A 14,498-nucleotide genomic window follows, 5' to 3' on the forward strand; every position below is an offset into this window, starting at 1 on the left:
AAAATTATTTAAAGATAAAACGTACCTATCCTTCATATTTTTGTGATTTCATCATTTTCTATAATTAGACTTTCATATTCAGTCTATAAAATAAGTATCCTAATTGCATACTATACATGAAGCCCAGTAAATAGATGCTTAAAAAAAAGTGCTTTAAATCAAATTGTGGCGTAGTTCTGATCCCCCCCCCCCATATGTTTTCTGGGGTGCTGAATTCGAATCTGAGGTTTACCACCAAAATGTTCCCTTGGAAGTTAAAATAAAGAGACATTTTTTTTTCCAAAAACTTTTTTATAGTTAAAACATTACCAAATTTTGTAAAATATCACTCTACATTACTCACAACATTTTCTCTAAATCTTTATATTTTTACTATTACTCGGTTTTCATGAGAAGGCGTTTGTTAAGTAACTTTCATTTATATCAAACGAGCACATTTTTTGTTGTTGTTGTTGTTGGTTGTAATTATATTTACGTCACATTTTGAAGCTTTTAAGAAGGCAGTTTTGGGATTTCGAAGTAGGAGACATTAACAAATTCATACTCATAATAATACTGTTTTTCTTTAGCAATATTTTTTGTTAGCAATTGATGTTCTACAATATTATTCCTATGTTTTCAGAATATTATGTGGCTTTCAGAATGTCGAATGTCATAGAAATATCGTATAGTATCTTGTATTAAAAGAATTTTTTTCATTTCGTATTTCTTCCTATCTCAGTAAATGTGCTCGTTTGTCTGAGGTCCATTTTTAATGTACTTTCTTAAATTATAAGCTGTATTATGGTAGGAAGTAGATTTATAGAGTTATTTAGTATATCCAATGAATTCGACTGATAAGATCATTCCAGAGCTCGCTAATTCAAGAGCAATAAGAACCAATATTTTGGTACAAACTGCTGTAGTGACAGTTATTCTGGATATGATTCACTTGCTCTGTCAATTTAAGACTATTGTAGAGAAGATTGTAGAAGATACTAATAGATCTGAGGTTCTTACAAACGAAGAAGAATATGTTAAAGAACTTACTGAAATATTCTTACTGAAACTTCAAACATTGAAATGTTGCGTCCCCACAGGTAAACTTTGGATCCGATATTTTAAAATTGTTACCTCTATAAAACAATTTATTGAATCTGCGATAATAGGAAATAGGAAATTCCAACTTCAAATCGTAACAAAAATACTACTTTATCATGCAATCACTTTTTATACGCTAAGTGCTGAGATTTATACTGGCAAGATATGCATGACGTGGATACAAGATATGCATGACGTGACTAAGAATTTGATAAAATCACAACCTAAGATAACTTCAAAATTTGGCAGACATGCAAGCTCTGGTTGGATATGTAAATTGATAAGGTTATTGAAGAGTCATTAATATAATAGATGAAAATTTTATTTGCACAAGTACTTTACATTAAAAAAAATTATTAACCAGAACAGAAATGCATTAGATAGATAATATTTAAAGAAACAGATAGAATGTCTTCTGGCTGTTCAAGTCCTATTAACAGTTAAGTCAGATATTCGTTAAACTTCCATTAATAACTGCAACTAAAAGTACTCATAGTGAAATTTTTTGTAAAAACATAATAGGGAATTTCGTACAAATAATTTTAATATAGAATTATATTTTATCAATGGCTGATATATATTTTTTTAAGTCATAAGAAAAGAAAATGAACATTTTTCTCATGTTTAAAGTATATATAAATAATTAAAAAAAAGAAAGAAAAGAAATTCTTAGTGGCAAAAGTCATATTTGTAATTAGTTGCCCCAAAAAACACAAAGGAGTAAAAAAACAATATTATACCAGAATATGTCAGAGATAAAGGGGCTATATGGAGAGACTGAGAAATTTGTCACTGTAATTAGTTGGCAATACCATTATCATACTCACTCTGAAATTTCCACACCATTATGGATTTCAGCTCTATCTATTTAATGTGTATTACTTCATTACACAGGGAGGATTATCAATGAATCAAGAAATCTTTAATCATAAAATTTAGATTATATTAAAAAGTTACTGAGGTCCCAGTTCAGTCAAAAAGCTTTTCCAATCTTTACCACAAAAGCATACTAAACGAATAATGTTTTAAATACAAGGATTACTTTCATCTTCAAATCATGATGCATAAAAAAAAAAGAGTAATATTTTTTAATGCAATAACTATTTGGATATATTTTTAACTACTATGATAAATATTTTTTAATGTTATGAAATTAAAATAAGATACATACAGCATCATATTTGTCAGTTCATCTACTTCATGATCTTCATTTAAGTATGACAAATACATATTAACAGCATCTGGAAAATTCCCAAGCTCTCTTTGAAAGATTGATTTCTTCAGAGTATTTTTCAGGAAAATAACAACCTACACAATGGAAAAAAGGAAAAAGGATTTAATACATTTGAAGTGTAATACACAAATTCAGAGTTCCAATTTTTAATTATTTTTTCAGTTTACATTTTGTGGATTTTTAAACTGATATAGCTTTGTATTAAGTTTCCTCATTTTATAAGGTGCAGTTACCTTGCAAATATTGATAGGATTTCAAATAGCAATGAATAACGTAATCATAAAATAAGTTGGCCTTTTGAAGGCATTCTGTAGGAATTAATAGCTGGACGGATAGCAAAATTTGGAAACAAACCGATTTGTGAATTAAAAAATAAGTTCTAAAATTGTCTTGCAACAGTTGTTTCTTACAAATAAATGTGGAAGCTGTGTCTCAGAAGATCCTCCTTCAATTAAACTTCACCAGTGTTTACTCAGCTGCTTAGTAGATGGCGCATGTGGCGTCAGGAGATAACGTGCGTTTCAAGAACTCAACTTTTAATTCATTCGAGTTTGGTCTGTGTTGGGCGGTTGTACGCCATTGTATTCAGGCAGTACGATGAAATGCTCAGCCTATACCTGTACCTTAAAGAAGTAAATATTTATAAATAACATTCTATTTAACCCTAGACACCAAGTAGACAGTGATTTGCTATTAAGATAAATCGCCATCTCTCCCACATAAATAAATAAATTTTCGTAAAAAATTATACCCTAAATATTATATAACATTTTAACTTTTTTTAAAATTTAAAATCAAGGTAAATTTAATTATAAATGCATATTTTATTTTTAAAGAAAATAGAACATTTAGATTTACAAAAATGCAAGAAACACAGCTATAATTTAAGAATATTTCAAAATTCAGAGCAATGGAAGAATCTACACACAATTCATAAAAGCGTGTTATTACAATTACACACAATTAAAAAAGTAATTAATTTTACAAATACTATAAAAAATAAAATAGCTTTATTTTTAAACAAATAAATTTTTGACACTTACTACAAGAATGGCATTACCATCATGGCTATCTACAGCAGCTTTCAAGAGCTCTAGTTTTTGTTCTTTGGCTTTAAATGGCTTTAAGTTATAATCCTATTAAAAATGGAAATATAATGCTTTATATATCAAAAATAGGTCTTATTAAACACGAAATAGAACACCAATGCTTAATCTTTATCAAATACCTTATTTTATTACACTTAAGTTCAAAGGCGGCGGCAGAGATTTTCCGTCGGGGGGGGGGGCAAGACAAAGCCGCGAGGGGGGCAAACATAATATCTCTAATTAGGCTTCAAAATAATGAATTTTACATTTAATTAAAGAAAATCAAGTATTATTTAGCTTCTTTTCTATTCAAAAGTTGGTCCCTTCTTTCAATGTTAAAAGTTTACAAAAGTATTTGCAAAAATTTGTTCTCAGTTTCTTTTCCTGACCATCAAAAGATTGTCAATATTTGAGTCTATTTCTTTATAAGACTCTTGAGATTTAATTTCTCTGAGATCTAATTTTAGAAAAAATGTGATTATTTTCCATTTTAGACTGCAGTATACAGATAGAAACACAGATTGCGCCAGAATGGCGTGTCCTGCTAAATGAACAAATGCATGCTCTTATTATTTTATATCAGAAGCTATATAAAATAAATATTTAAACAAAAAGTTTTATAAAATTAACTTTTTTAGAAATCCAGAAAAAAAAAATATTCAATAATTTCGCTAAAAACCGATTTTTCAGAGTAGTCCCTTACCTAAAATATTTGTTATGTAAAGATTGCAACAACCAGTAAGAATTCAGATGTGTTACCAGTCCGAGGAGAATAAATGCGCGTGCTCTACAAAAATTTATTATAATTCGGATACGAATAATATAGAATGCGGAAAAGATACAATGATATTTCTTAAGAATGCTGGAGAAAATATTTTGTACAAATTTACTATTTTATGCAAGATATGAAAAATGGACTGCTTAAACATTAGACCCCCATGTATTTATTTATTTTTCAATATATATTTAGGCTTAAAAAGCCAGTGAATTTTATTAAGAAATAATTAGATCTCTAATATGAATTCCTCTATCTTCATTTTTAGGCATGCGTTCTTATGGTTAAGTACTTTTTTAATTCGAAGTTACTGCAAGCTAATATTCATCCTAAAAAGTGAGTTTATCATCTCAGTTGCATGTATTGGTTTTATCTTAACCCCTTCGAAAACAATGACGAGTCTAACTCGCGTATCGAATAACTAAATTTATAATTTTAACCCTGCAATTAAGTGAAAGTATTAAGTAATTTAAAATGCAAATATTACGGTGTTCAAAAATTCAGTTACAAAAATTCTAAAGATCTGCAATATTGCAGTTATGAAAAGCCATCAAATCTGTTAATTGTATCTTTTACCACAGACCACTTTATATATGGTGACTTCGATACTTACGAGTTTTAAATTAAATTGAATTTCTGAAAGTGTTATGCAAACAAGCTAACAAACATCTTATGTAAGTTTGGGAAATTAAAGTATTAGAAAAAATAGAGGCTTGTTTCTTACGCTTTCAGTTCACAAAAATTTTGTTATAATACATTTTATTAAAAAAATTATTTTTATAAAAAAATATTTATGATTAAATAAAGTGCCATGCATTGTTAATGTAGAAAAATAAAATTGCATTTATTATTTCGAAAGAAACTAAAACTTTTGAAAAATTATCAGTCTTTTATATATATTAGTATATTACCATTTTTAATAACTGAGTGAGTAACCAGTCTCATGATTATCTTTACTCAAAGAATGTCTTAACTTTCCTTGTGTTTAGATGCAAATCGGTCTATCAAAAATTGCTCACAAAATATGACATCTTATTGTCTTATCACCCTTTCGGTTATTTTGCCAAATATAGTCAATATGCTTTAACCGTCACTTGACTATTTCGACTGTTTACAGTATATTAATTTTAAGGTGCAGCTTCGATAATATGCAGCTCTCAACAGCCACCCTGTAGTGGTTAACGCTTTTGCCGACGAAATCCTCAAACTCTCGCCGACGGGGGAGGGGGCAAGAGGCTACCGACAGTGGGGCAATTAGCCCCCCTTTCACCTCTGCTTTTGCTATACTTAAAATATTTTAATTCAGTATGAAAAAGAGAGAAAAATGAATTAAAGAAATCACTTACCAAACCTAGTACAATGTTTCGAATAGTTTGGGCAGCAGTAAGAGTCTTTCTTTCTAACTTTTCCTACAAGAAACATCAGAAATTCGATTTAGAGATAGTTTTTTTTATTTGTGTTTATTATTTTTTAAAACAAAAAAAAAAATGTAGATACAAATAAAAAAAACAGAGCGATATAGTACATTCTGAGTATTATATTTTTGAACAGACATTGAAATTAAAATAAATGAAGAACAAGGAAAAAAAATTAATATGTAATTTTAATATAATTTCTTTTAAAAAATTCAAGTGACTTTCCTTTATATATGAACATCCAAATTTATTCCCAATTAGGTAAGGAAAAACATAAGTGCAAATGAAATAGAAGGTAAACAGCCATTTTTGACGATGAAAACAAATATAGTAACAGATCCTCATCGATTCAGCATTTTAATTATAACAAATCAGTGTATAAATTAAGACACTTATTGAAAGATTTTTTTAACGTTCTTTATACAACGTCTTCGAATAAATAGGAAAATACAGATACTTTATAATTTTATAAAGGTATTTTTCCTTGATAACTTTCTTAAAGAAATGAATATTCACTCTGCTGTAAACTGTACTTAAAATCATTTAGGATATATGCACAGGACACATGGACATCATAATGAAACTACTTTATATCAGTTGCTGGTGAAAACACAAAATTTCAACTTCGAGAATATAAAATGCCTATTTTCTGCTGGCACTAAACACAATTCCAGTAGCAAAAGGCAGCGTTCAAAACAAAGAATTTTTACGCTAATAATCAATAATATGGATATAACATAAATTGTTGCACTTAGAATGAGAGCAACACATGAATGCCACCATCAGTGATGGTACTCTGGAAAAACGTTTTGCTTTTGAGAGTGCATCAAGCACAAAGGATATATTAACAGATAATCAAAGGCAGCGATCTAGATGGGAATAATTCGGCACACAGAAAATGCTTTACTATAAGTTAATATACTATACTGTATTTCAATGAAATATTTCACAAGGGACTCATTTAAAATAAAGTACATTTTGGGTATTTAAATGCTGTATATCAGTGCATATGTACTTTACCACTCTTTTTCACAGAAAAAGGAAACATATATCCAACAAATAATTAATAAACTTTATCGATACTTCTACATCGACGAGTAATTTTATTCCTTGATTTGCCACACGCAATATAGTCACCTTTCAATATCATTAAAGTAAAATTTGGAAAATTAGATTAAAAAGAATATTGAATTTTAGCATTGTATTTCTTATACTATGAAAGCTTATTCACTCATTTTTTAAAAGCTTACTTTGATGCTTAAAAATTCACATACATATCAGAACTGAGTATGATAATATTTTATTTTTAAAATTAATTAGCTGCTTAGTTAAATTATGCTAGAAAATGATCAAATGTGTTTTTGAAGAAAACTCATTTTCACACACAAATATAAAACAATATATTTATCAAGACAAATGCTTTAGTGAGATATGGGTAACACCGTTAAAAAACACTTAAATTTTAGCTGAAATTATACAGTGATAAATAATTTAATGTTTTTGATATCATTAATGTTAGCTTTGTTAATAGTATCAGAATTATAGCACCCTACAAGTTCGAATTATAGCTTAATCAAATAATAACTTACCCTAGGCTCAAAGTTTCCAAGATGAAAGATACTAACAAGTTTTAATAAACAATTCCTTCTATAAAGTATTTTTGCTCTAAAATGATACATAAGTGGCAGTGGCAGTCATATTTTCAAGCAATATCATCTGATGACCCAATAATGATATAGGTATGTAACTCAATGCAATAATTAACGAATGACCTGATTTAAGTAACTAGAGCAGGAAATTTACTCTAGATTTATTTTATGAATTTGCACTAATTATTCATTATTACTGTCAGAATCATTAATCTTCTATTCTGGCTTATGCAGAAGAATGTAGGAAGATCACGTTATCATTAAAATGCAAATAAAATGTAGTGCCGATAATTCTAACAGGTGTACCATCCTTTGAAGATGGAAGTGTACACATTGTGTATCACTTTTAATCACAGCTATTACATAGTCCACACTATTAATACCCAATGAATTTACCACATCTCAGTATTGTTATCGGATTGCTTAGATCTTACATATATCTGAGTGTCAGCATCTAAGATAGTTACCATTCTTCATTCATTATGTAAAATGGCGTAATCAATAATTTGCTAGTTCAGGATGTGTAGGATCAAGGATAGATTTTGCTGACGATATAGTTTTAGTTTTATTTTCTTCAAATTTTGTAGACATCAAGGAAAAAACAGAAAGTCTCCAGAATATTGCGAGGCAAGTGGGTTTGAAAATAAATGAAAACAAAATTATAGAGATGAAAATAAATAGTAAAAGCAATGGTACGTTTAATAAATCAAAATAAAATAGAGGAGACTGACTATTTTTCATACCTTGGAGTAACAATCGATAAAATGGGAGGTATAAAAGAAAAGATAAAAATTAGAATTAGAAAGGATTATCATTCATTCAGAAAAATGCATAGAATCTGAAAACCTAAATGTAAGTAATAAATAAACCGTATATGTTTAATGTAATGGCAGTTGCAATCCTTTTAAACAGCAGGAAAGTTTACAAACTTACTAAATCACAAGAACAGAAATTAAATAGCTTCATAATTACTTCATAATACATAGCCATAGCCATAGCCACACACACACACACACACACACACACACACACACACACACACACACACACACACACACACACACACACACACACACACACACACACACACACACACACACAAATTCAAATAATGAATTGTATAACAGAACTTATACCAAATCTATTTCCGACAGAATAAAAAATAATCGCGCTAGACATGGATTGGACATATACTAAGAATGCCGCCAAATGATAATACAAGATTTGTTCTGATATGGGCAACGAATGTAAAGAGGAAGCCAAAGGTGACATGACTAAAGAGGAAAGAAATTCTTTTGGATGGCCGAGTTGAGAATGCGCTTAAGTGTAATACTGGGCCAGGTCAGGAAGACGAAGAATTTGTGGCCACCTGTGTCAACTTGGTATAAAGCAAACATAATACAAGCTTGGAACAAAAAAACCCTTCAGAAAATAATGAACTGTGCAAAGCATAATCATCGAGAAGTAAAATAAGTATAATTAATGAGCAACAAAATGTATAAATTTACACAAAAAAATTGCTTGAGATAATATTAAAAATATTTCAGAATTTCATAAAAAACTAATGGATCTCATAGCTGCTAAAATTCGATCCGAAAACGCTGAAATCTGCATTTACGCGGAAGTGTGTCATGTCTGTGTAATGGGAAAGGATGATGCGATGAGATAGAACGGAGAGGGGGGGGGGATTATGTTCTTCTTCTAATCAACAAAAACAAATTCTTCTGTTATTATAAAAACGGATCAATCAAGGGAAAATAATTTTCCTTTAATAGAGAAAAATCTGGTGATCAGGGAGTATATTATATTTTCACTGACTTTTTATGCTTTAACAAATAAATAGAACAAGATCAGTTGTAAAACATATTCAAACAATGGACCATTTTCTCAACAATTATATCAATGGTATCTTATATTTAGAAAATGATTCCAACTGATATACCATATTTTTAAAATTATATAAAGAAAACTGACTTTTTAAAAATACCATTGCCCAAGCACTCATATTTAGAAATATATCAAGCTTTAATTACTTTTGGTAAATATTACAAAGCAGATAAGTTATGAATGATCGTTAGATTATGAGTTTTACAGATATAATTATGAGAGACAAATTCTAAGGTTATTATATACATATTATATTATATATATATATATATAATAGAACAAATTATTTACATTTATTATACAACCCAATATAAATAATCTTCAGTGTAACCATTTTTCGGGGATTTTGGAAAGGGAATACTTTAAACATAAAAATTAATATATTGTAAAAACAAATTTTGCACGAAAGCTTTAAAAATAAAGATAATAAATTGTTGCTTCTAATATAAAATGTAGTAAAGAAATTAAACATATTATAATAGTCCATTGAATCTTCTGTGCAATTCAGGATAGATTTTATCAAAATAAATAAAAACAGAAATCAGGAAAATATACGGTTTCACAGTAAGAATTGTATAATTTAATTATATTACATTTTTCTTGATCAAAATAAAAAGATATTATTCAAATTTAAGTCGTATATCATCATTAAGCAATTATTTGTGAATCAGATTAGTACCATTAACTTAAAATATATATTTTAGAATTAAAGCACCGATATTGAAAAGAAAGAGGGCAGTATGTATTCTAACCTTCAATGATACGAATGATGAATTTTCATTGCAAATAAAAACTAAAACCTTCAACTATTTATATTCTAAATTGGAAAAAAAAAAAAAAACATATATTCAAGAAATTTGATTTCTATAATTGGCATGTGGACTGTTTAAAATATCAATTGCTTTTTAAAAACATTACTTCAGAAATATGTAATAAAAGGTAACTGAATAATGGCAAATATAATATTCTTTTCAGCTTTTAAAGATTTATGTTTACCAATTAGAAAAATTTACTTGTGTTTCTTAAAGGAACTTTAGAGAAACAAACAGGAAAAAAAAAAAAAAAAAAAGAAGGAAAAAAAAACTTTTCTAAACTTTTTATAGTTAGATATCAATAACTTCCCAAATATTAAATAAATAAGAATGAGAAACTGGAAATGTTTCCTGATGTTACACAGCAAAATACAAAAGCATAAAACTATTTTAAAGGCTGCTATTACTAGCCATTTAATCATGAAAGTTAGAATTCTGATCAGGATGATCATACTTTAACCATTCAAATCTGAAAAGAGTGAAATAAAAACCAAATTTATTTCATTTTGCAGAAAATCATTAAATTACCAAATAGAAACTAAGCAAAATAAATAGCAGAAAAGGACAAATTGGTGAAAAAAATTTGTAAATTTCAAACAGGTAGCTTATTTAAACTGAAAACTTCCAAACGAAAGCCAATTACTTAAATATTATAAATTATTTATATTGAAAATGAATTCTATTCAAGAATTTTTATATTTATCATATAGATAACTTTCAACAAAGAATTTTTCTGTTGCAACTACCAAATTAAAACATTACAGAAAAAACTAATCTTTACTTCCTTGTATATGAAAGGAGGTATTTTAATTGTATTGAAAATGACTTGAAAATTGTAATGAATCCCCGTGTTTAAGATCTCTTCGATTTCGTTTTTGGAATTATGTCTCTCTGTGAACACAATGACTAAAAAACACACAATGAGCTAGGTAGATAAATGTGGTATTCATCACACCAAAATTGCATATTTCTATCAAATTTTTGGATCAAATGAACCCATGAGAAATCTGTCTGCCTGTTCACGTGCAAATAATATTTAGAAAATGAAAATAGTTAGATGAATAAAATGTAACAAAAGGTTTTATCATCAAATTGCAGATGTTCATCAAATTTTGAACCAAATCTGTCAATGTGTTGACTATCTATCATTCTGTATATTTACATGTAGAAGAATGTTATTAAAAAAGAGAAACAGGTTAATAAAATTTCTATTATGGTTTTATGATCAAAATGTAAACCTGTATCAAATTTTGCATCCAAAATGTCAAAATGAAGTCATCGAAAAAGAAAAATATATAATGAAGTACAAAATATGCCATATAGTGTTAATATACGAGAAAATTGAAGAAAATACTTTTTCTGATTCGCCGGAGACTTTGATAAATAGTGCTTAGTAAAGTTTATAACCATTAATAAGGTAATAAATGTAAACCCGTATTAGAAATAACCTTCCCTAATAAAAAAACATGTTTAAAGAATAAATAAATAAAGTTTGCAATTTGTTTCAATGAAAATGACTACTTGATGCTAATTATACTAAACACGTGAAGTTTACACATGTATGTCATAAGATAAGGCATGCTATAAATTATTCAACATATTCAAATTTCTAATGAGATTAGACACATATAAAGCAACTCAACCTCAGAAATATTAATTGATATATAACTTCTTGACCCTCAATTGTAATTACCACACGTTTTTTAACAAAAACATTTAAAAATCACAATTTTTTTTTAATGTAGTAGCCAATCAAAAGTAAATATTATAAAGTTCATCATTAAAAAAATTTAAACTAGACACCAATACCTTTAAGTGAAATTCTAGAGGATTAAAACTTTTAGCAAGCTTTTGAGCTTGTTTTTCTTCCTCCACAGTAAGAATATGAGATGCCCATAACTCTTCTGATGAAGATTCTGGAGAATAAAAATAACAGTTAAATATACACAAGAAAGTAATCTTTTGCAATAAGATAATTAAGACAAATATGATAATTGATTTAATTTTTAAATTAAAGAGAAACCAGCCTACGAAGTACACAAGATAATAGAATATCAAATATAATAAATAAAAAGATTGTACAATGCATTTCTAAAAATTCTTTAAAATATTTTTACTAATAACTAATGTAGCAATTTATTCTTATCTTGAAATTTCTCAGAACCCTGAGTGCTCACTATTATAATTCCTATAATCAAATTTGACAACAAAAGTAAGTAGTAAAAAAAGTGACAAATTTTGTGAACAACTTAATGAATCGACGAGAAAAACATTTAGAAATTTTTAGAAAGGTAAAAATAAGATTATCTGATTGGGTATTACAAGAAAAGTCCATTATAAGCAAGAAATTTTTTTAGGTATAACATAATGCAGGTCATAAACCTAAAAATATTCACGTGAAAATCAATGTTATTGAGCTTGCAATTCACAAATGAAATACATGTAAGAGATAGTTAGTTAAAATTTCTTCTTTCTTTCTCAAAATGCTGATTCGGACAAGATACTCAAAGAAACTTTTTGACTTTAAGGAACTTTAAAAATGTCCACTCACTATTAAAGCACTCCAAAAAATGAAATTGAAGTGAAAAGAAATACAATAGTTTTGTCCTGGCAGAGTACTAAAATATGTTTATGCAGAGGTAGTGGAAAATGTTGCTGTTCAAGTAGAAGAGAACCGAATTTCAACCTTTCACAGAAACACTAGAGTCTAGTGCAAGTTCTACTCGAATGTTAATTACTTTTATAACAGCTGTAGCATTACATTGGAAATTTTGTAAGAGTACTATGGGTTTTCACGTTAATTTGTCATTTACTAACTATAATTTGAACTAATTTTTTTAATTCAATGAGTGTTTTACCCATCCCTTTACTGAATCATTTGTGAAGTTGCACGCTTTTTTGATGAATGATTATAACCATAGGCAGTTCTGAATACGGAAATTTGATTACGGATTATATTAATACTCAGCATTTATTCTTAATTAAAAAAAATTTTTAACGTCATACTATTCTCTGCAATTTCATTTAATCCATCACATCTTAGAAGATCAAATTGATTCAAGTCATCATTTTTTCTCATAGTAAGAGACAGAGAAGACAATTTGGAATTCTCAGCTGATGATGACCACTGTAAAAAAAAAAAAAAAAATTATTTATAAATATGTAATATTTAACAACGAAAAAGATCAAATTTTGAAACAAAATAATGTAACTTTTACTTTACAGATGGATGAAGTCTAAAATCAATGTTTTAAAAGTGGGATTCCTAAGGAGAAACAGAAAAGTGCTTTCTATATTCAACATAATAGGAATGATGTCTCATTTATTTTCAGATTAACAAAATGAAATCTAAATTTATTTCTAATCAGCAAAGAAACACATTTTTTTCTTTGCTATTTAGAAACAAATTTAGCTGCAATAAAAAAATTGATGGGGGGAGGATAAGTTATATGAGAATTAGAGTACAAATAGGTAAGTTCTGTGGGAGAAGTGAATATCTAATAGCTTAGTGGTATATAGCATATGGACTAGAAAGAACACAAAGGCAAACTTCTACAGATTAGAAGCTGTATCATCCATAAAAAAATAAATTTGTAAACTGAATATGTTTTACATGTTATAAAATCATTTTTATAAGATATAGTTAGAAATTGAAATATGATTGTGTCATAAATTTTGAGTTATTTAAAATGGCAATTCATTGATAAATGTTTGAGTATTTATAAATAAATTTTCTAGAAGAAAATAGTTAATTTTCTCATGAAACTTGATAGCTATTTTGCAATTTTAATTCTATGTTATATATTTTCCTAAATCTTAAAAGTTCAATGAAAATTTTAAAACCCTATGTAATTATAAAAGACATTAAGGAATGAATAGTTTAATGAAATTTCATTCCCATTAATTATTAGCAGAAATAAATTTTAATAATTAAACTAAAACAAAATATGCAAGGAAATATCTAAATGAGAAGCATGATCTTTTTAGGAAGTAGCAAATAATTTTTTTAATGCTGCATAACAGCAGACTTCTTTCCTATTGTTTTCTACAGATATTATGTATGTCTTCCACGGATTTCTAAATGCAGTCTTGAAAGGTTTAAACAACACATTAAATAACTATTTCTGCAAGTAATAATAATGGCTTCACTCTTTCAATATACATACATAAGATCAATGTGTCATTTTATAAGTAAAGAAATAGAAGTTGATTCTGTTTTGTTTTTTTTCACTTTTATACTGCACTATTTATTGAATAAGAGATAAAAAGAGAATTTTGAGAGATAAAGAAAGTACTTTTTTTCATCATATTTGAAAATGCACTCTTTATTTACATATCTTCATGCTTATTATGCAGCATACCATAGATTATTACTATGCAGCATACAAGAAAATTATGTAGCTATTTTAAAAATTCTTAGACACTAATGTATTAAGGATATGCATATAAATTAAAGACTTCTATTCTTGATGAATAATTATCCATAGCTTAACATCCAATATTGAAAAGATTTGTTCAGATACTGAATTTCTGATAACTACCTAATTCTAGCAGTTCA

The 14,498-nt window shown here is 27.7% G+C and overlaps 1 protein-coding gene across 3 annotated transcripts in view; it reads right to left on the minus strand.

Annotated features, from left to right (window-relative positions):
- The window catches only part of LOC129960714 (spermatogenesis-defective protein 39 homolog), a 37,323-nt gene that overhangs the window by 15,888 nt on the left and 6,937 nt on the right, over nucleotides 1-14,498 (minus strand). For all 3 annotated transcript variants that reach the window (XM_056074287.1, XM_056074284.1, XM_056074285.1), the window contains exons 3-7: nucleotides 12,947-13,067; nucleotides 11,750-11,856; nucleotides 5,524-5,586; nucleotides 3,358-3,450; nucleotides 2,252-2,388 (exon numbers count right to left, since the gene is read on the minus strand). In XM_056074287.1, the coding sequence (XP_055930262.1) occupies nucleotides 2,252-2,388; nucleotides 3,358-3,450; nucleotides 5,524-5,586; nucleotides 11,750-11,856; nucleotides 12,947-13,067 (521 nt within the window). The remainder of the gene's footprint in view (nucleotides 1-2,251; nucleotides 2,389-3,357; nucleotides 3,451-5,523; nucleotides 5,587-11,749; nucleotides 11,857-12,946; nucleotides 13,068-14,498) is intronic.

This window comes from Argiope bruennichi, chromosome X2, assembly GCF_947563725.1.
Source record: "Argiope bruennichi chromosome X2, qqArgBrue1.1, whole genome shotgun sequence".
Classification (NCBI taxonomy): domain Eukaryota; kingdom Metazoa; phylum Arthropoda; class Arachnida; order Araneae; family Araneidae; genus Argiope; species Argiope bruennichi.